At 40.4% G+C, this 20,247-nt stretch overlaps 2 protein-coding genes across 3 annotated transcripts; both read right to left on the minus strand.

The window, feature by feature from the left end:
• Positions 1-288: 288 nt before the first annotated feature.
• On the minus strand, positions 289-7,739 carry LOC121247499. The gene is made up of 3 exons (XM_041145832.1): positions 7,707-7,739; positions 7,573-7,624; positions 289-857 (listed from the first exon to the last, which is right to left on the minus strand). Exons 1-3 carry the CDS (start codon positions 7,737-7,739, stop codon positions 289-291), a joined length of 654 nt encoding a protein of 217 aa, XP_041001766.1.
• Positions 7,740-13,173: 5,434 nt separating this feature from the next.
• LOC121247149 lies at positions 13,174-17,095 on the minus strand. Of its 2 annotated transcripts, none has more exons than XM_041145495.1 (8): positions 16,494-17,095; positions 15,752-15,899; positions 15,490-15,640; positions 15,201-15,326; positions 14,988-15,068; positions 14,650-14,842; positions 14,208-14,478; positions 13,174-13,556 (listed from the first exon to the last, which is right to left on the minus strand). In XM_041145495.1, exons 1-8 carry the CDS (start codon positions 16,695-16,697, stop codon positions 13,291-13,293), a joined length of 1,440 nt encoding a protein of 479 aa, XP_041001429.1. In that variant the 5' UTR covers positions 16,698-17,095; the 3' UTR covers positions 13,174-13,290. The 2 variants fall into 2 exon arrangements, with proteins under 2 accessions (XP_041001429.1, XP_041001428.1); XM_041145494.1 differs by having other exon boundaries at positions 13,174-13,559.
• Between the last annotated feature and the right edge of the window lie 3,152 nt (positions 17,096-20,247).

The following is a 20,247-nucleotide window of genomic DNA, read 5'->3' on the forward strand; positions in this document are numbered from 1 at the left end:
TCAATCTAAGTTCCAAACGGGGCTTAAAGAGCCCAACCAAAATACAACCCAACTCTACATTCCAGCTAGCTTACGTGTCTCCACTAGTTGCTATCTTTCCTTACAACCCACGTGTTCATTAATCACGTTTCACGTGCCTCAGCTACCTAACATTTGCCCCTACTTCAATAAAACCTTGTCTTGAAGGTTGAGGAACATCTTTAGAAAAACCTTACCCACTAGATGAGGATAATATTGCTTGAGGCTATAAAACTTCTCCCATGTGGCATCATCTAACTGTGTTCCCTTCTAGTGCACCAAGAGCTCAGTAAGAGCCTTCATTCCTTGTTTTTGAATTCGCCTTTCTGTAACTCTCTCTGGTTTTGGCTGAATAGCTCCAGTATCATCAACAGGCAGAAGAGATGGTAATGGAAGAACTCGTTGATCGAGACATTTCTTAAGGCAAGAAACAAAAAATATTGGGTGAATTTGAGAAGAAGTTGGAAGAACCAACTTATAAGCAACCTGACCAATCTTGTGTAGAACTTTAAAGGGATGAAAAAATCTAGGTAAAAGCTTGTAGACATAGTCTCCTGGTTCAAAAGACCTTTCAGTTCTCCTTTTATTTGCATGAAACTTCATCCTATCCGGTGCATCTAACAAATTGTGGTGTAAAGTTTCTTGGACTTCCTCCCTTGACTTCATACAATCATCCATTGCTGCATTCAAAGCGGTGTCAGGAATATATTCTACCAATCTCAAAGGTGGAATGCCATAAACTGCTTGGAATGGTGTCATCTTAGAGGCATAATGGTGGTTAGTGTTATACCACCATTTTGCAAAAAGTAACCATTTAGACTGCTGCTTCACCTTCTCACCTGCAAAACAACAAATGTAATGTTTCACACATTTATTAACCACCTCAGTTTGCCCATCAGATTGAGGGTGATAAGAGGAACTCAAAGATAATTGAGTGGCTTGCAACCGATGCAATTTAGTCGAGAAAGAACTTATGAAAGTCGGGTCACTGTCACTCACAATACTTGTAGGTAATCCATGTAGCTTAAACACAGTAGAAAATAATAACTATGCTATTTTTAATGCAAAATATGGATGTGCTACTAGCATTAAGGCTACGTTTGGGTAGTGAGAATACCTGAGAAGTGTTGAGAATATTTGTGAATAGTAGTGAAAAAGTAATGAAAAAGTAATAATAAAATATTAAAAAGTAGGTGAAAAGTAATGAATAGTAGAAAAGTAGGTAAAAAGTAATAATAAAGTAAAAAATAGTAGTGAGAGTACCTCAAGTACTCTCACTTGCCAAACACAATGAGCATATTTCGAGAGCCTATCAACAACCACATAAACTACATTGTATCAATGAGACAGGGGCAACCCCTTTATCAAATCCATAAAAATGTTTGTCCAAATCTTTTGAGGAATAAGGAGTGGTTGTAAAAGCCAAGCAGGGTGAATATTTTCCACCTTATTCTTCTAATAAACATGACACTCATTGATGTAATGTTTAATATCTTTTTTCATACCCAACCAATAAAAAATTACCTTGGCTCGTTGGTGAGTTTTCAAGTAACTAGAGTGACCCCCCATAAGACTACCATGAACATAGTCCAATATCTTCTCCTTGAGAGCATAGTTATTCCCCACAAAAATAATTCATTTCCTCAATAGTAACTCATCCTTAAGGCTATAACCTTTTATGAAATGTTTGGCCTAAGGTTAGCTTCTGAATCACTGCTTGAAACTTTTCATCAAGTTGATAAGAGGCTTTGATTTCAACAAGCCACTCAAAAAAAGTACAAGAAATGAGAGATGAGAACATTCCGTCTTCCTCATACTTGAGTCTACTACACTAATGCTCAGTTTCTTGCCTTCGAGAAAGCACATCAACTACATAGTTCTCACTGCTCCTATTATATTCTATAGTGAAGCATACCCTAATAACTTTATAATCCATTTTTGTTGCAATGGCGTACTTTCTCTCTGCTCCAACAAAAACTTAAGGCTCATGTGATCTGTCTTCACCTTGAAAGGTCTCCCTAACAAGTAAGGCTGTCACTTCCTCACTGCTTGTAATAAGGCCAACAAATTTTTTTCATAAGTAGAAAGACTCAAAACCTTCCTTTCAATGTCTAACTGAGATATGCAATATGTATGTTTTCTTGCATCAAAATAGCCCTTAACCCTTCCTCGTAAGCCTCACACTTCACAATAAAATTTTTCACAAAATTAGGGAGTATCAACACTGGTGGTGAAGTCACCATTGACTTAAGCTTCTAGAATGCATCAGTTGCAGTTTGGTTCCATTTAAACGAGTTCTTTGTTAACAAAGTAGTGAATGGTGCAACAATGAGGCCATAGCCTTTTATAAATTTCTTGTAGTTACCAGTTAACCCCAGAAAACCTCTCAAAGACTTGTAAGTGGTGGGAATTGGCCAGCTTAACATAGATTCAATCTTGGCAGGATCAGCCTTAACACCATTCTCCGAAATGACATGACCCAAATATTCAACCTCTTTATACCCAAACTTACATTTTGATATTTTTGCATAAAGCTAGTACTATTGCAATGTGGCAAGTACTATTTTTAAATGCATGGAATGATCTTCAACTAATTTGCTGTAAACCAAGATGTCATCAAAGAAGACGATAACAAATATTCTTAAATAGGGTCTAAACACATCATTCAGCAAGCCCTGAAAAGTAACTCATAGTGATCCTCACAGGTCTTAAAGGCAGTATTGTGTATATCATCTGGTCTGACCCATATATGGTGATAACTCGAACGTAAATCAAGCTTAGAGAAAATTACAACACCATATAACTCATCAACTACTAGTATCAGAAATTTGTCCTTAATTGTATCTTGATTAAGGGTTCTATAATCAATACACATCCTTCAACTTCCATATGCCTTTATAACTAGTAGAATAGGAGAAGAAAATGGGCTTTGAATTGCCCTAATTACCATTGACTCCAAAAGTTCATTGATTATCTTTTCTATATCAGATTCTTTATAGAAGGGATAGTGATAAGGATGTACACAAATTGGTTTGGCTTCTTCTTTCAAATTAATCTGGTGGTCTTGCTTTCTACTTGGAGGTAACCTTTTTGGTTCTTGAAATATGACCTCAAACTCCTTCAACAACTTGTTAATATGATGTTATTGTGGAGCTGCAAATAAACGATCACTACTTCCATCCAACTATTTAATTGAGTTAACTTCCTCACTGCTAATTGTCAACTGCAGAATCACCCCTCTTCTTTCCATCTTAGGAAGTTTGTCTAAATAATCATCATTGACCAAATTAGAATTAGAAGTAGTAAGCCCCTTCAGAATATCAGTTCTATCACCAGAAAAATTCCATAGTCAACTTAAAGAAATCCCATACAATGTGTCCTAGTTGTTGCAAGTTCTAGAGGTATGATCGGTTCAGTCTAGTCCAGTTTTGGATATATTTTAGAATTGAAACGGTCTAACTTGGTTTTAAAATTTTGAGAATCAAAACCAGCCAGTTAATCCAAGGAACCAAAACTTTTGGTTTTTTCAGTTTCGGTGTAGTTCTGATTGATTTACAAGTGTGATTCAGTTTTTGGGCTTTTTGATGCGTTGCTTGGCTTTTTTCACCTAAATGAATAATTTTTTTAGCCCAAATATGATAGGGCCCAAAATATTATTTTCAGCTTAAAACACCATGCATATTTGGACTGGGCAGCAGGGCCCCACACCCCACTGCCCCACCCTCGCTTGGGTAGGAAGGATCTAGCGGACGGGGTCACCAGCGGGGGGCGGGTGGCCTCGTCCTCATCTGGCGCCCCCAGTGGGGGCAGGGGGCGGGCTGGGCCCAACCCCGCCCTGCCCCCCAGATCATATATATATATAATTTAAAATATAAATATATTCATATTATATATAAAAAAAACCCCTATATACCAAAACGAAACCGTTTTGGGATAGACAAAATGATGTCGTTTTGATAAGTGAAGTTATCCCATACATTAAAACAATGTGGTTTAGGTAAAAATAAAACGACGTCGTTTTGATAATTGGCTTTAACCCAAAACAACCCCCCCACCCTTAGTTCTCTTCTGTCTCTCTCTCATCTCTCCTCTATGAAACACTAGCCCATTTCTCTCCTACCTCGTCCATCATATGCCGCCAGGCCCATTAGCATCCGTCTCCATCTCCGTTGTAAAATCGCACACCTAGTCCATCGCCAGTTTTGCATGTTTCCTTTCCGTCATGGTCTCGAGTTCGTTGTTTGTAATTTTTTTTTTTATATTTTTGTTGAGTTATGGAGGATGAGATTAAATTGAGGAGTTGGAGGATGATATTGTGAATTGTGTGCCATGGAGTGTGGACATTGTGCATGTGTGTTGATTGTAGTGTAAAAAAACTTGTGCATGTAAAGTTGTGACTTTAGGGTTTCGAATTGAAACCCTAAATTAGTTTAGGGTATCAATCCAAAACCCTTAATCATGACTCCTAAATTAATTTAGGGTTTCAGATTGAAACCCTAAATTAAGGCATGGGTATTGATACTTCTAACTTAATTTAGGTTTTCCCTAAGGATTTCAATCCAAAACCCAGATCTGTTTTGGGGTTTTGATATGAAACTCCGTTCTGTTTTGGGGTTTTGATAATGAAAGCACAAAATGTTTTGGGTGATTTATGTGTGGTTTTAATTGTTGTTGTGATCTTTGCTTTCATTTCATATTTTTATGAGTTTTAAGGAATGGATACTTTGTCAGATTTTTGTGATTTTAGTGCTATCTCACCTACCCCTACCCCTACCTCAACACCTAACCCTACACCTGCCAGTAACCGTAAGGACCCTACCACTACACCTGTCGCTAACCCTACTGGGCCTACCCTATTTCGCCAGTGTTTTGCCTTGTGGAGATATAGGTCATCTTGCCCCTCCCATGACAGAGAGCGGATCCAGCCCCTCGACTGCCTGAGAACTTACCTCGACCTTTGCCACAAAGAAGAGTAGGATCAGCACCAGCCTAACCCAACATTTACCTTCCTTGTGATGTCGAAAGGCGAAAGCGGGCCCAGTCCCAAACTGCCCAACTACTTACCTCCCAATGAGGGCTAAAGGGTGGGCAGGCAGCCCAGCCTCTCTCACGGGGAGAGCAGGTCTAGCTTCTTAGCTCCACGAACTTACCTCACCCCCATTATGGCGAATAGCAGATTGACTGCTCAGTTGTGCGACACTTACCTCCTCGCGAGGTACTAAAGGGATGAGTTACTCCTGAAACTGCTTCATCCCTTTCGCAGTGGAGAGTAGACCAGCCTTAGGCTACCCGACACTTATGTTCCTTGTGAGCGTCAAAATGCGGGAGTGAGTCTAATCCCAAACTGCCCTACAACTTACCTTCCCACGAGAGATAGAGGGTGAGATGCACCTTAAGGCCATCTCACCCCTCCCACGACAGAGAGCGGGCCCAACCCCTCGGCTGCCCGACAACTTACCTCAACCTCTACCATGTTGAAGAATGGGATCAGTGCCGGCTTAACCTAACACTTACCTTCCATGTGATGTCAACACATGAGAGCGGCTCTAGCCTCTTGACTGTCCGACAACTTACTCCACCCCCACCATGGCGAAGAGCGGATTGGCTTCTCAGTTGTTTGAAAAATTACCTCATCAAGGGGCCAAAGGGGCGAGCTTAGCCTAAGGCATCCCGATCCCTCCCCCGGTGGAGAGCGGGTTTAATCCTTTGATTACCCAACATAGTGCCATCTCCAACAATAGAACGCCAAACGAGCGATGCCTCAGACTCCTCGCCTCGTTCCTTCTCCACCAAACGGGAGCCAACCCAGGTTTGTAAATTTTGCACTCATAGATCGAGGATGAATTATTCTAACTTATTTGTTTTGTCCAGCATTATATTAGACACCCCTACTCACTTCATGATGAAGGGTTGGCCACCTTTTCAGCCGTCTGACAAATTACCTCCTCAGGGGGCTAAAGGCGAGGGCTTAGCCTAAGGCATCTTGACCTCTCCCCTGGTGGAGAGCAGGTTTAGTCCTTCGACTACTTGACACAATGCCATCTCCAACGACGGAACACCAAACAAATAGAGTCTTAGAATCCGTTCTGAACTCCTCTCCCACTAGCAGCGACTCATGCCCCTCGAGGAATATGGGTCCGTTCTCTCCACAATCCTAGAAATGCGTCGATACAAGAAGGTGAATGTTCACCTAGCGGGGTAGGCACTGGCGGGGTTTCCTGAGATTGTGCATGGCATCAGCTCCTTCCTTATCAAGGCCCCATGGTCCAACGTCATCGGGTCCGGAGGGAGTACTTACACTCTCAAAGCCCTCAAATTACTTTGGGGATTCAAGAGCACGAGATCTCTCACTCTCTCCAAATCCTCCAAATAGCCATGATTCCAGGCATCACCATGAGTCCACAACCTTGTCAGTTTATGAGGCCGACGAGAAGATCAGTCATAGTGTTTCTACAAAGTTTCCTAACCCTTGCCCCAGTTACGAGGCGGACGAAAAGATTATGGGAGCCAAGTACCATGTTCCCACGAACTTGTCTTAACCCTTACTTCGGTCTACAATGTTGGCGAGAAGGCTGGGGAACCAAGTATCGCGTCCCTCCGAATTTGACTTATCCCTAGCATCAAGCCCAACAAGCCGGCATAAGAAAAAGCAGAGGAAAGTGAACATTGATGAAGGAATAAAGCAAATGGCAAAAAAAAAAAAAAAAAAACAATTTTATTGACAAGTTCAACGTATACAAAGCGCAAGCAAATGACCGCAAGGATGTCTAAAGATACTTGGTCAAAGTTTCTTTACAATGAAAGGAAATAATGTACATAACTTTACAAACAAAAGAAAAAGAAATGCATTGGTGCAGGAAGGGAAATGTTTAGCTGGCGGGATTTGTCCGAGAGTGCACTCGGGATGAGCTCATTCCCTATCAAGGCATTGCGCTTTAGCGCTGCTGGGTCTGGAGGGAGTCCTTGCACTTTTAGTGCCCTCAAATTGTTTTGGGAATTCAAGAGAACAAGATCTCTCATTCTCTCCAAACCCTCCAAGTAGCCGTAGTTCTAGGCGTCGTCGTGAATCAAGTGGACATGCGACAACTCCTTGAGCAGCCGGGGAAGGGTGACTTCGGTGCTGTCAAGGTGAGAGCGCAAGTCCAAGATGGTGGCCTCATGGGGGGCTATCACACGATTGGCCTCGATTTTCTCAAACTCCAAGGCCTTCACTCTCTTGTCTTTGGCCTTCCCTCTTTCTCTACAGAGACTTGGAGGCCTCCTCGAAACTCCCTTCCAACCACTTGTATGATCAAAAGTTTGAGTTGTGCTATTTGAGCAACTTCATGTTGTGGGCTTATAGCTACTCCAACTCCCTTTGTTGGCAATCGAACGACTCCCGAGACCTAGTCAAGTTGAACTTAAGTTAGGCCTTGCATCGATGAAGCTTGAATATCCTCTTCTGCCTCTGCTGCCGACTAAACTGCACCTTGATAAGAGTTTCCTCTAATTCCTCTCCCTTTCCTCTTTGGCACAAAGTCAACCGAACCAATGATCAGAGCGCTTGGTTCTCGCCTTCTAGTGCCTCCCAGTCGTCCACAATGAATGCCGCCAACTGCCCTACACCCTGCCATGAAAATTTCGAGTTAGCAACGAAGGACAAGTCACCAAGAAAGCTTAAAAGGAGATTTGGTGAGTTGATAACGTACCTCGAAGAAGAACTCCCTAAGCCTCTTAGCCATGTCCTAGACACGGGTAGGACGGTCCCCGCTTACCATCGGCCTTGGGGCAACACCCCTTCTCCTCAAAAGGGTCCTCGAGTGCCATGCCATCACCCCCGATGGGGATTGACCTCCCACGACATGTTCTAGAATCTCTCCAACCCTTATGCCCGTAGAAATTGCTAGAGCCTCTCCAGCCAGCACATCTGAAATAGGCCCGAGGGGGCTCCCTCGGTCTTCCCTGCCACTATTGCCCCCACGTCGGCATCAGCCCCCATCGACGCCAAGGTCGAGATGGTTTCAGTGAAGGACAGAGAAGCGCTAGTGTCCACCAATATGGTCAGGACCTCACCACCTTCGCCAACTTCCACCTTAGCCCCAGCTCCCACTAAAGCCAAGGCCGGGATGTTGTAAGTGAAGGGCAGCTGAGCCCCGGCGTTGACCGCAAAAACAAAAGCTTCTCTAACCTTCATTGATATTGACGCGACCTCAATCTCGAGTGTATCCACCAAAACCCCCTTAGCCCATGACACGACCCTCGTTATCTCCCTCTAGACACCACGCCATCACCCCTCTCACCCTCCAAGCTAGGTTCAAGCGAGACAACCTCGACCTCAGGGGCATAAGCAATGGGAGAATCTGAGATTGAAACCCGGTCAAGGAGATCTTCACCCTCGGTAGGGCGGTCTTCGGATAAGCTCTTGAATAGGATGGTCCAAAAGGACCCTATAAAATCGCATGGAGATCAAATCCTCTCCAAGAGAAAGCTCCACAACCCCTACGTTGCCTGGCAGGGTCAAGGAAGAAGCCTCTAAGATGGTTGGGAGAATGTCCCCGTGCTGCTTGAGTGTGGCCATCGGCGAATCTGCCTGAACTGGCTGGAGAGGATCAAAGCCACTCGCCCCACATGGGGGAGAAGAAGAAGGCACGACACGAGGAGACGATGTGGTCACCACCACCTTCTTCGGCGACCTTGATTTTGGCCGTTGAAAGAGCATTGCAACAGAAGATTGCCAGGGAGGGAAAATGGGCATTTCGTCGGAGTCGGCTTTGGCAGGAGGCTCCCTCCTAGGTTTCTTCCCCTTCCCCTCCACTTGCGGGCTGGGGGAATGCCTATGGACTGGGGCATAGTCGCCTGTATCGGTATGGTCCGGTCAGCAAAATGCATGTTGGCCGGAGGGGGCAAGTATCGTCGAAAACTCCCTCATCCAACAGGGCCTAAGAAAAAATCGTTCGGGTGGCCTTTTGCCCAAGTGCGAATGACCTAAATTCAGCTCACTTCCTCGAGAGTCGTGAAGGGTCAGGAGCTCTTGTCATCACCCACGATCCCCCAGATGGCACGGACGGGATAGTCATGCTGATTGGCCTACCCGATCGGGAACTCTCATCCCTTACCGGACAAAAAGAAAAATCATCGTCTCCACCCTTTCACCTTATTATACTGCGGCTCAAAACGACCCAACACTTGAATGGATCTAAAACTGCACGTGTTGCCACTCTACTTCAAAAGATTGTAGGTAAGGAGGAACTCACTTGCAATGAGATCAGGGAACTCTTATAGCATTCGCCGCCAGATGACACAACATGATACCAAGATCCTCCATGCATTTGGGTTGAGTTGGGTAGGTGCCAAGTGCAGGTAGTCCAGCACATCATGAAGGTTAGGTTTGGATAAGATTAAGGTTAAGGTTTGGATAGTGAGTTAAGATGAAAGTTAAAAGTTGAATAAAATATTATTAGAATATTATTTTTTAATATTATTATTGTTTTAAAATTTGAAAAAGTTGAATTGTTTATTGTATTTTATGTAAGAATTTATAAAAATTGTAATGATGAGATTAGATGAGATGGGTTGAGTGTTTCTCAATCCAAACCTAACCATCAAAGTAAAATCCAACTCTACATTCCTGCTAGCTTACTTGTCCCCACTCACTGCTATCTTTCCTTATAACTCACATGGTCTTCAACCACGCTACACGTGCCTCAGCTATCTAACACTCAATCCCTGTGGGCTGCAATCAATCGCTCTTTTTAAACATGTCTCGTTTGTGTACAAGAGTATTATCACATATTCTAAGATATTATTAAATATAATTTCCCAATATCATTTATACTAACTCATGTCAAGTTTTACTTACATAGAAGTCATGTCATCAACTTTTGACACGTAGCTTGGTCCAGTCTGACAAACTTGACAGTAATGAAAATGGAAGCGGTCTCAGAGAATGTGATCCAAAAGGGGGTAATGAAGGTTGACAAAAATGTAATTTGTGCACAACACAATTAACATTGTATTTGTAAATAAATGTAACTATCTCTTAACGCCTCGGAACTAGGGGTGCTATCTGCCTCCTACGGGGTGGGGGCATCCCTTCCCCGCACCCCGCCCTGCATAGGGCGGGGGGTGGATGCTGGGCGGGTGGTGGGGTTTTCACCCCTTCCCCCGCTCTCGGGATGCAGGGGTGGGGTACCCCGCCTCGGTGGGAATCTCAATCCGCCCCGCCTTTTTTCATTTAAAAAAAAACACTACATTTATTTGATTTAAAAATAATTTATAAATGCAAAAGTAATTGAAATTACATTTTTAGATCCAAATTATAAATTTAATTTTTTTAAATATGACTATAATTTAAAAATTGTGTAATTTTTAAATTTGCTAGTGCATATTTTGTATAAATTGTAGTGTATTAATTTTTAAACTATGTATTTTTAAATTTGCCAGTGCATATTTTGTGAACAAGTCTAACAAATTGTAATATATATTTATATATACACAATTTGTAAAATATAAATATATATTTATGTTTATATATATGTATATAATATATATATATATATATATATATATAAATGTAAGCGAGGGCGGGGCGGGGTTGGGCCCTCCCCTCCACCCGCCCCCTCTAGGGGCCCTAGATGCGGGGCGGGGGGCCCCACCCCTGCATGGGCGGAGCGAGGTTGCTCGCCCCGCCATGCGGGGGTGGAGCGGAAGTGGGGCGATGGAGTAGAACACAAAGTGGGTTGAAGTTGTGTTTTATTCTAAGAAGAGTTATTATTTAATTAGAGTAGGAAGAGTTATTATGGCTATAAGTTGTTTTATTGCTTTAAACTAGTTCATGTCAGTTAGGATATTATTGTCATTATAATTTGAATAGGAGTATGATTGTTATTTTTTATTAGAATAGGTTTAGGTTTCCGTACATGCTCAGAAGTGCATGGCTATAAATACTAGGGTTTTTAGTTTATTTTTAATCATTAGAAAAGAATATAAAACTTCTTGTTTGTTCTAGTCTTAAGTGGATCACAATTTATCACTTTTCATCGTATTAAGATCTTGGTTCCATTAGTGGTATCAGAGCATGGCTTTGACTAAGGAACGTCTTGAAAGCTTGGAATACAGTCTGCATGAGGTACGAGAATGAACCAAAGACACCAGTTCACGGCTTCAAGCAATGGAAGAAAGTTTGAAGGTAATCAAGGAGTTTTTGGAGGCATCACAGGAGCAACCCTTCTATTGGCCAGACAAAGACTTTTCAAAGCAGGAAGAAGTGGAGTCACATTCATGAATTCCGCACCAAGGAGAAGGAGGACACCAACAATTCCATCCATAGCAGTTTTAAATAGACTTTCCACGTTACTCTAGCGATGATCCAACGACGTGGGTAAATTGAGCGGTATAGTTCTTTGAATTTTAGGGCATTACTGAGGACCATAAAGTGCGATTAGTCTCCTTCCACTTGGAAGGTGAGGCAAATGTATGGTAGCAATGGGTTCAATGGGTCTACAATGAGGAAGAAAAGCTCATCACCTGGGATGACTTTGTGTGGTAGATATTTGTGTGGTTTGGACCAACCAAATATGAGGACTTTGATGAAACACTATCTTAGATTCGTCAAACTGGGTCTCTTTGAGATTATAAGCGTGCGTTTGAACGTCTAGCAACCAGAGTGGTTGGTTGGCCTCAAAAGGTGATAGGCATGCTTTAGGGAGGATTGAAGGACGAAATCGTTGTGGATGTCCAGATGTTCAAGCCAAAAACACTATGTGAGACCATTGAATTGGCAAGAATGAGGAACGATCGGTTAAATAAGCAAGGGGAAAGTACACATCCAGAATGGAGTCGAACACAGGTTCAAGCAATAGGGGCCCTTCAAAGCGATCTCTACGCCTCTTATAACACGTAACACCAGCAATTTAGAGTTCAAAAGATTAAGCTGGAAGGAGATGCAGAAGAAGCGGGAGAAACAACTATGTTTCAATTGTGATGAAAGGTTACATCGGGGCACAAGTGTCGAACGCCTCAAGTCTTCCTTCTCGAAATAGTAAAAGATGCAACGTGGGAAGAAACATAACATTTAAAAGGACAATTTCTATTGTTGCACCTTAAGGTCAAGGTTTTTGTGGAAGAGGGGAGGAATGATGGAAACAAAACTTGGAAGTCTACTACGAAGTGGAGAAGCAACAGTGGAGTAGAATATGAAGTGAGTTGAAGCTGTGCTTTATTCTAGGAAGAGTTATTATTTGAGTAGGAAGAGTTATTATGGCTGTCAGTTGTTTTATTGCTTTAAACTAGTTCATATCAGTTATGATTGTTATTGTTATTTAATTTGAATGGGAGTAGAATTATTATTTTTATTAGAATAGGTTTAGGTTTCTGTGCATTTTTTTTAAAGTTTCCGTACATGATCAGAAGTGTATGACTATAAATGCTAGGGTTTGCAATTTATTTTCAATCATCAGAAAGAATATAAAACTTGTGGTTTGTTTCAACGGATCACAATTTATCACTTTTCATTATAGTAAGATCCTCTTTCCGTCTGTTTCATAAATGCTTCATTTAGATAGGTGTAGTATGTAAAGTGAAAAAAATAATCGAAATAAATCCATAGCAACTTTTATTATTTGATTGCAAAATCCTAAGTTCGCTTCGATTTGATAGGCCGCGTGTAAAATAGTCTAGCCAAAGCAACTAGGTTCAGCTTGGTTTGATTATACACGTAATTAATGAGTAAAAATATATTTTAATAATATTTTATTCAACTTTCAACTTTCATATAAATTCATTTTATCTCAAAAAACAAAACGATGCCTTCAAATGAAATGATATTTCAAAGCTCATCAAAATAAAATGATTAGAATTGAATGCAAAATAGTAATGTCATTACAAAATATTCGTTTCCATTCATTTTTATTGTACTTACAAAATCAAAAGTTATCCACTTTCCATTATCTATATTCCTCTTTTTTTGAAAAATCCATACAAGACGGATTCAATTCATTCCATTCCATTTCCATTACTTTCCTTTACCCAAACAAAGCCAGACGAACTTATTTCATGAACTTTACTGATCTGAAATTTGGAGCAGAGACTAGAAACCAAACCTAGCCAACTCCACAAATATATCGCCAACTTGGAAAGGATCCAACTCTCAAGGGACTCACAATCAGATAAACGACAAAAAAATGAATTGCTATGACATCATTAAATGGTAGAGTTCCAGTTCTGTGCGGCAGAACATTCAATTTAACCATCCAAACGACCTTAAATTAAAGAAAATTAGCAACAAAGAAACTATCAGTTAGACCATACGTGAACTAAACCATGCCTATTGCCGGTATAGATTTCATTCCGCTCTTCATCGTAAAAGAGAGCAGTAATATCTTCCAAGGCTTCTGCAACCGTGCTCCTGATTCTGGAGGCATGAGTCTGCTTCTTCCAAGCACAGCTGCTACCACAAAAATGATCGTGGCAACCACATTCCTTTTCCATGGGGAAGCTTTTGCTTGTTCTAATTTTTGCAAGGCATTTGCCGGTTAGAATATTACTGATATTGATTGATCCTGCTGCATAAGAGAAGGAAAGACCGTTAGCACCAAATTTCAACAAAATGGATACTCCAAATTGCCGTACAACTGATGATGAAAGCAATGAATAGAACCCCTATTTTGATTAAAAAGAAGAGCTCCTCATATTATAAATAAATAATAAAAAAATAATGGAGAGGTTTTACGCTACCAACCCACACCATGAAAACACAACAAGACCACAAGGTCCAATCTTGTATTAAAATAACAGTAGTAATATTAAACAATAACAATCAATGCAACCATCGAAAAGGGCTAAAATAAATCTAAAGAAAACTAGGAACAAATCCAAGAAACCATGGGTTGGACCATAAGTGAAATATACTACGGTTATTGCTGGTAGATATTTCATTCTGTTCTTCATCATAACAGAGGACAGTGATGTCTAAAATTGCATTCAAATAATAGTAGCAATAATAAACCACAATTAAAATTAACACACACGTACACCAAAAACTATTATAATTTTGTTCAGCAAATACGGCAGGTTAGGCATCAGACTAACATGCCAAACCCAAAAGGAGACCGACTCTCCAGTTCAATTAATAGGCTATGCTTTTAGATTGCCCTTTTGTATGTTTCCATTACATATGGCACACTGGATTAGTAAATGAAGACTAAAATTACCAGTTCCTTCAGACAATGGATCATCAGAATCAGCCTTGCAGTAAGAGATAATAAGATCCTGATCACTCGTGATATATATGTTATTAGTGTTGCAGTCAGGATGCCACAGAAGGTGATCCTCAAATGAGGTCACAAGCTCCCCACGGAAGTTCCAGACAGCCACAGTTCGGTTTCTAAATGTTAGGAATAACTGGTTCTCATACAGAAATATAAATGCTGATGGCGTCATAAATTCAGTTCTGCTAACTTCTGTCATCTCAAAATTGCGAACCTACATATAATGGCCGTCAGAAATCCAAATCAACAAATTACTTGGGCTCTTGCCTATTCTTATGATCAATAAAATCTTGTTTACTGATTACAAAAAAATACAAAAAAAAAAAAAAAAAAAAAGAAATCCAAATCAACAAATACTACCAAAAGATATCAAGAACGTTCTTACATCGAGAATCTGAAGATTCTCATTCTCTTGCTTGACAAGTAGCTTTTCATTAAACTGTTCAATGAAATCCACCTTCTTATTCCGGTGAAGGAGATGGTTAAAAGACTTTAGAACAGTTCCATCCTCAATTGAAAGAATCTTAAGGGGAACATGGCTACTTCCTTTGGTAAAAATCAACAACATGATCCCTGGACTGCTCAGGAAAAATACGAAATAGGAGCAAATAAGTAATGATGAAAAGGATCAATTGCAAACCACATTTTTATTCTCAAGCAGTTCATGCACAAGTACATGAAATACCACTGTTGTGCATGTGCATAGCATGTTAGATACATTACCTGATCTTTATTTCTTGAACATGTTTATCCGATATGGAGTACAACATTGTATAGTTTTTCAGGTCAAACACTTTGTAAATACTAACAAAAGAATGAAAAGAAAAAGAAAAATAATGAAATCAATAAGCTAATTGAGTAATAGAGAATCACCGATAAAAAATTAAGTAATAGAGAATCGTATCTTAGCAGAAAAAGAATGCTGAGAATAATTACCTATCCTGTGCAGAATAAGTGAGTACCTTCCCATTGACATCATCAAACTCTACGAAACCAGGCCATTTCAGTGATTCAGACTCAAAAAGTGCAAAGCCAGAATCAGGTTTGCCCCTCCTTATGTATCTGGAATATATGAACAGACACCAATGCATTTTTACAGAACAATTCTGAATATAAACAAGCAAAAAAAGGATAATCAACCATAGGATTTGAGATTTTCATTTGTTTTTTTGGAATTATTATCATATTTTAGGAGGGGGCAGTAAGTGGTATAAGATTCACATACTCGATCCTTGTGCTTCTGCATTTCAAAGAACTGAAATTGTCTGAAGCATACACAGAAACTGTGATAAGTGAGTCATTGTTTTTATTATAAAACAAGCTTCGTATAACTTCATCAGGACTGACATTCAGAAAGCATATCCTCCTATTAGTCTCTGCACCAAACAAGGGAGACACATATAAATCCCCCCATCATCATTCTACTTTTAGACGCAAAAAGAATTTCACACCTAAAAATTTTTAGAAATATATAAATACAGCTATACCTCGGCTAAATGCTGCACAAACACCAGATTGAGCAAGAGCAAACACAGTGTCATGAGCTGCAACAATCTCAATTATCTTTGACCTTTTTCTCAGGAAAGGCAGTACCATGGAACAATATCCTTTTGGATCATGGGTATCATATTCCTCCTATCCATAAACAAATTAAACATATACCAATAAGCAGATTAGAAGAGCATACTTATCTATGCTACAACAAGGCACTTACGTAAAATTAGGAAGGAGGATTAATGTAAGCAAAATAAAGTGTACATGAACTAACAGTACCGGGATTATTAATTTAATGCACAAATTTGTGGTTTAATCTAATTGTGAACTTCTCAGGACTTCCAAAATGATTTATGTCCACAATGACATAACACATTTCGTAAGGCATATGGCTCTTTAATCCGGCGTGGGCGGCGTAGGTAACTTCTCTACTAAAAATACCGCCGATGATCAGCTTGGCATTTTGAAAATAAGGACGCCACCAAAATAAAGTTTATATATCTAACTGACTCCAATAGCAATGTATCAATATGGTTTAATACTCATAATATATAGAAAAACTGGGTTTGAGTTACAAAGGAAAATGCTAAACTAGCGCCAATAAGATTTCACACAATTATTGAAGCCATGCACTTGTTAATTCATATTACTTGAGAAGAAGAAGAAGGAAAGGAAAGCAAGTGAAAAATGAGAAGTATTGGATTGCTATAAGAGAAGAAGGAAAGCAGATGAGACCTGCAAACGTATGTTACGGAAGCGTTCCTGGGCGTCGCTCATACCGAAAGCACGCTCACGCCTCGAACTGATTTCCCGTCTCTGAAGTTTCTTAACGCTGTTGACCAACCCATCCACGCCACCACCGCGTGCTCGCTTCTTTGCCAGTACCCGCCTTCCTCTGCAAGGCCGAGGACTCACCGATATCCTCCAGCCGCCTTCCATTTTCTCTCTCTCGGAAAACGCTTCTCACGAAGGTAAGACCCCAAAACTAGAAAATTTACAGCATAATTAGCTAATTCGAAAGCGAAATAGCAAATAACTCTTTGCTCGGCTGCTCCTCAATTACAACCCCAATCTTTCGGTTTCCATCCCTCTCAGATAAAACCCTAACTCTCCTATCATCCAGAACACAAATTATTTTTTATTTTTCCAAATTCAAGTTAAGAAAGAAAACAGCCGACAGCTGATTCCAAGGAGGCCCCGACCCAATGCAATAATCGATCTCTCGCTCTGTCTCTCTTAGAAATCACTGAACCAAGAATACAACTGGGTAGAAGCAAGAGATGTCTCTGTGTCGGATTTCAATGTGCGGCCGTGTCCGACTCCTTTTCTCAAATTCAAAACAGCTACGTACAATCGCGGTAGGGCTGTACAGAAAATTGTAAAACCGGCCGAGACCGACTCAGACCGACCGCCGGAGCTCGGAACCGGCCGAAACCGGTAGGGAACCGGTCGGCCGTCGGTGATAAATCATCAAAACCGGCGTCGGCCGGTTCGGTTGCGGTTTGAACCAACCAAAAACCGAAAAAACCGGCCGACGCCGTATATATATATATTTTTAAATATATTAATTTATTAAACGATGCCGTTTTACTTAAATAAGTGAAACGACGTCGTTTAATTCTTAAAGTTAGAAAAAAAAAAATAATCGAAACGGCGCCGTTCAGCCCTAGGGCATATTTTGTCCCTTCGGGCTTCGCGGCTTCGCCCCCAAGGCCCCAACCCCCAGTCCCAGACTCACTCTCACAGACTCACTCTCACTCTCTTTCCGCCTCCCTCTCTCTCTCTCTCTCTCTCTCTCTCTCTCTCTCTCTCAGCTAACGATTTCGGCGTTTCGCAACGACGCCGTTTCCGGTTTCGGACCTTCGGTTTCAACGACGCCAGGCTCCAGCCACTCACGACGAGTTCGAGTTCGAGCCGTGACGCCGCATCGCCACGACGCCGTCCACGACTCCAGCCACTCACGGCGAGACTTCCTCCGGCAAACCGACTCTCCATTGTTGTTTTTAGCATTTTAGGTATGATTTTCATACTTATTTATTTATAAGTATTTTTTATTTTTTTATTTAGAATCCGAGGATCAATTTTTGGATTAGGGTTTTTGTTTTCTGATTTGGTATTTCAATCTAGGGTTAGGGATTGTGTTTGCTTTGTTTGAGATGATTGAAATAGTGAATATCATTTTGATGAAGAATTTTGATTGATTTTCGTAGTGTGCATTGCCATTCACGGATTGGAATTTGGATGTAATTTTGTTGAAAAAAAATAATTTGTGATGTTTATTGAAAGTAAAATTTATGAATGTTTATGTTATAAATAATTTGTGATGTTTATTGAAAGTAAAATTTATGAATTTTATGTTATAAATAATTTGTGATGTTTATTGAAAGTAAAATAATTTGTGAGATTTATGAGCGATCTAAAATGTAGATTAGAATCTTAGATTTGTGATGTTTGCCACGTTGCAAACTAGCTGCTGTGTAATTAACAATTGGGGTGATTTTTTGTTCTTTCTTGTTTTTACATGTTAGATGGATTCTTCGTCAAGTCCAATTGATCTTGATTCGAACTCCCAAATACCAAAACTCTCGACTTCAAGTGCCCCTAATAGTAGTAATTGTCCACTTCCTAAGAAACGGAAGGGGAAGGATCCGTCAATTGTTTGGGATCATTTTACAAAAGTTGAGGGTTGTTCCGTAGATGATCCTAAGGCCAAGTGCAATTATTGTGGCAAGATATACGCTTGCCACTCGAAGAGGAATGGAACTTCAACTATGCAAAACCATCTACCTTCATGTCTCAAAAATCCTCATAAGCGTGGGCCTTTAGATAAATACCAAACAACATTGGCAGGTGAGGTATCCTCGGAGGGGTTTGGAGAGAGTGATAATTCTTTAAGAAATCTTGTAACTCATAAATATAGTGAGGAGGCTGTGAGGATGGCGCTTGCGGAGATGGTAATTCTCGATGAATTACCATTTAGAATTGTTGAAGGGCAAGGATTTAAGAAGATGGTTTGGTTGCTTGAACCTAGATTTAAAGTGCCATGTCGAGTGACGGTTGCAAGAGATTGTATGAAACTATTTGCATCTGAAAAAGCCAAACTTAAAAAGTTATTCAAAGATGGGGGAATGAGGATTTCATTAACTACCGATACGTGGACATCGGTACAAAATCTTAATTATATGTGTTTAACTGCCCATTTCATTGATAGTGATTGGAAATTACAGAAGAAAATTATAAATTTTTGTTTAATCCCTAATCATCGAGGGATACCATTGGAAAATATGTTGAATCGTGCCTCCTTCATTGGGGCATTGATAAGATATTTACTGTTACTGTTGATAATGCTAGCTCAAATGATACTGCAATTGCATATTTGAGACATTTTTTGACGGAGAATATGTTAGAAGGGAAGTATATGCACATGAGATGTTGTGCTCATATTCTAAATCTTGTCGTGAATGAGGGTCTTAAGGAGTGTGATGATGCCATTACAATGGTTAGAAATGCTGTTAGATATGTGCGCTCCTCCCCTGCAAGATTAGACAAGTTTAAGAGATGTGCAGAAAAGGAAAAAATTGATTGTAAAAAAATGTTGTGCCTTGATGTACAAACCCGATGGAATTCAACTTACATGATGTTGGAGGCTGCTGAGAAATTTGAAAAGGCTTTTAGGCGAATGGAGAGTGAGGACTACAATTTTCTTTCTTACTTTAAGGATGGAAACATTGGGCCTCCTAGAGCTGACGAGTGGGAGACAGTGCGGGTTTTTGTAAAATTTTTGAAAATGTTTTATGATGCCACTTGTCGATTTTCTGGTTCTTTACATGTCACGGCAAACACAAGTTTTTTGGAGATTTGTAGGCTCCAAAAAGAGTTGGTTAGACTGTGTGAGAGTCAGAATACTTGTTTGATGAGCATGGCCATAAGCATGAGAATGAAATTTGATAAGTATTGGGGTTCATTGGATAGACTGAATTTGTTGTTGTTGATTGCAGTTCTCCTTGATCCACGTAGTAAGTTGGGGCTTCTTACTTTTCACTTGAAAAAAATTTATGATCATAATTGGGCTGAAGATTTATTGTCGAGGGTGAGACAATTATTATCAGACATGTATGAGGAGTATAATGCTACGTTCGGTTCTTCCTCGAGTAGCAGAGAACATGTTTCCCCTCCGTCATCTGCACCTCCAGATGATGTTGAAGACAATCTTGAGTCACAACTTTTTTATGAGTGGTTGCAAGCATCGACTGCCTCTGGATCTACATCTACCAAAACAGAGATTGATCGGTATTTATCAAATGGTTGTGAGGCATTCAGTCAATCTTTTGATTTGTTGAATTGGTGGAAAGTGAATGAGCCTAACTATCCTATACTTGCGAGAATTGCACGAGACGTGTTAGCCATGCCTGTTTCGACGGTTGCATCAGAGTCCGCATTTAGTACAGGAGGTCGGGTACTTGATCCTTTTCGGAGTTCCTTGGCTCCA

This window comes from Juglans microcarpa x Juglans regia, chromosome 1S (genome assembly GCF_004785595.1).
Source record: "Juglans microcarpa x Juglans regia isolate MS1-56 chromosome 1S, Jm3101_v1.0, whole genome shotgun sequence".
NCBI lineage: Eukaryota > Viridiplantae > Streptophyta > Magnoliopsida > Fagales > Juglandaceae > Juglans > Juglans microcarpa x Juglans regia.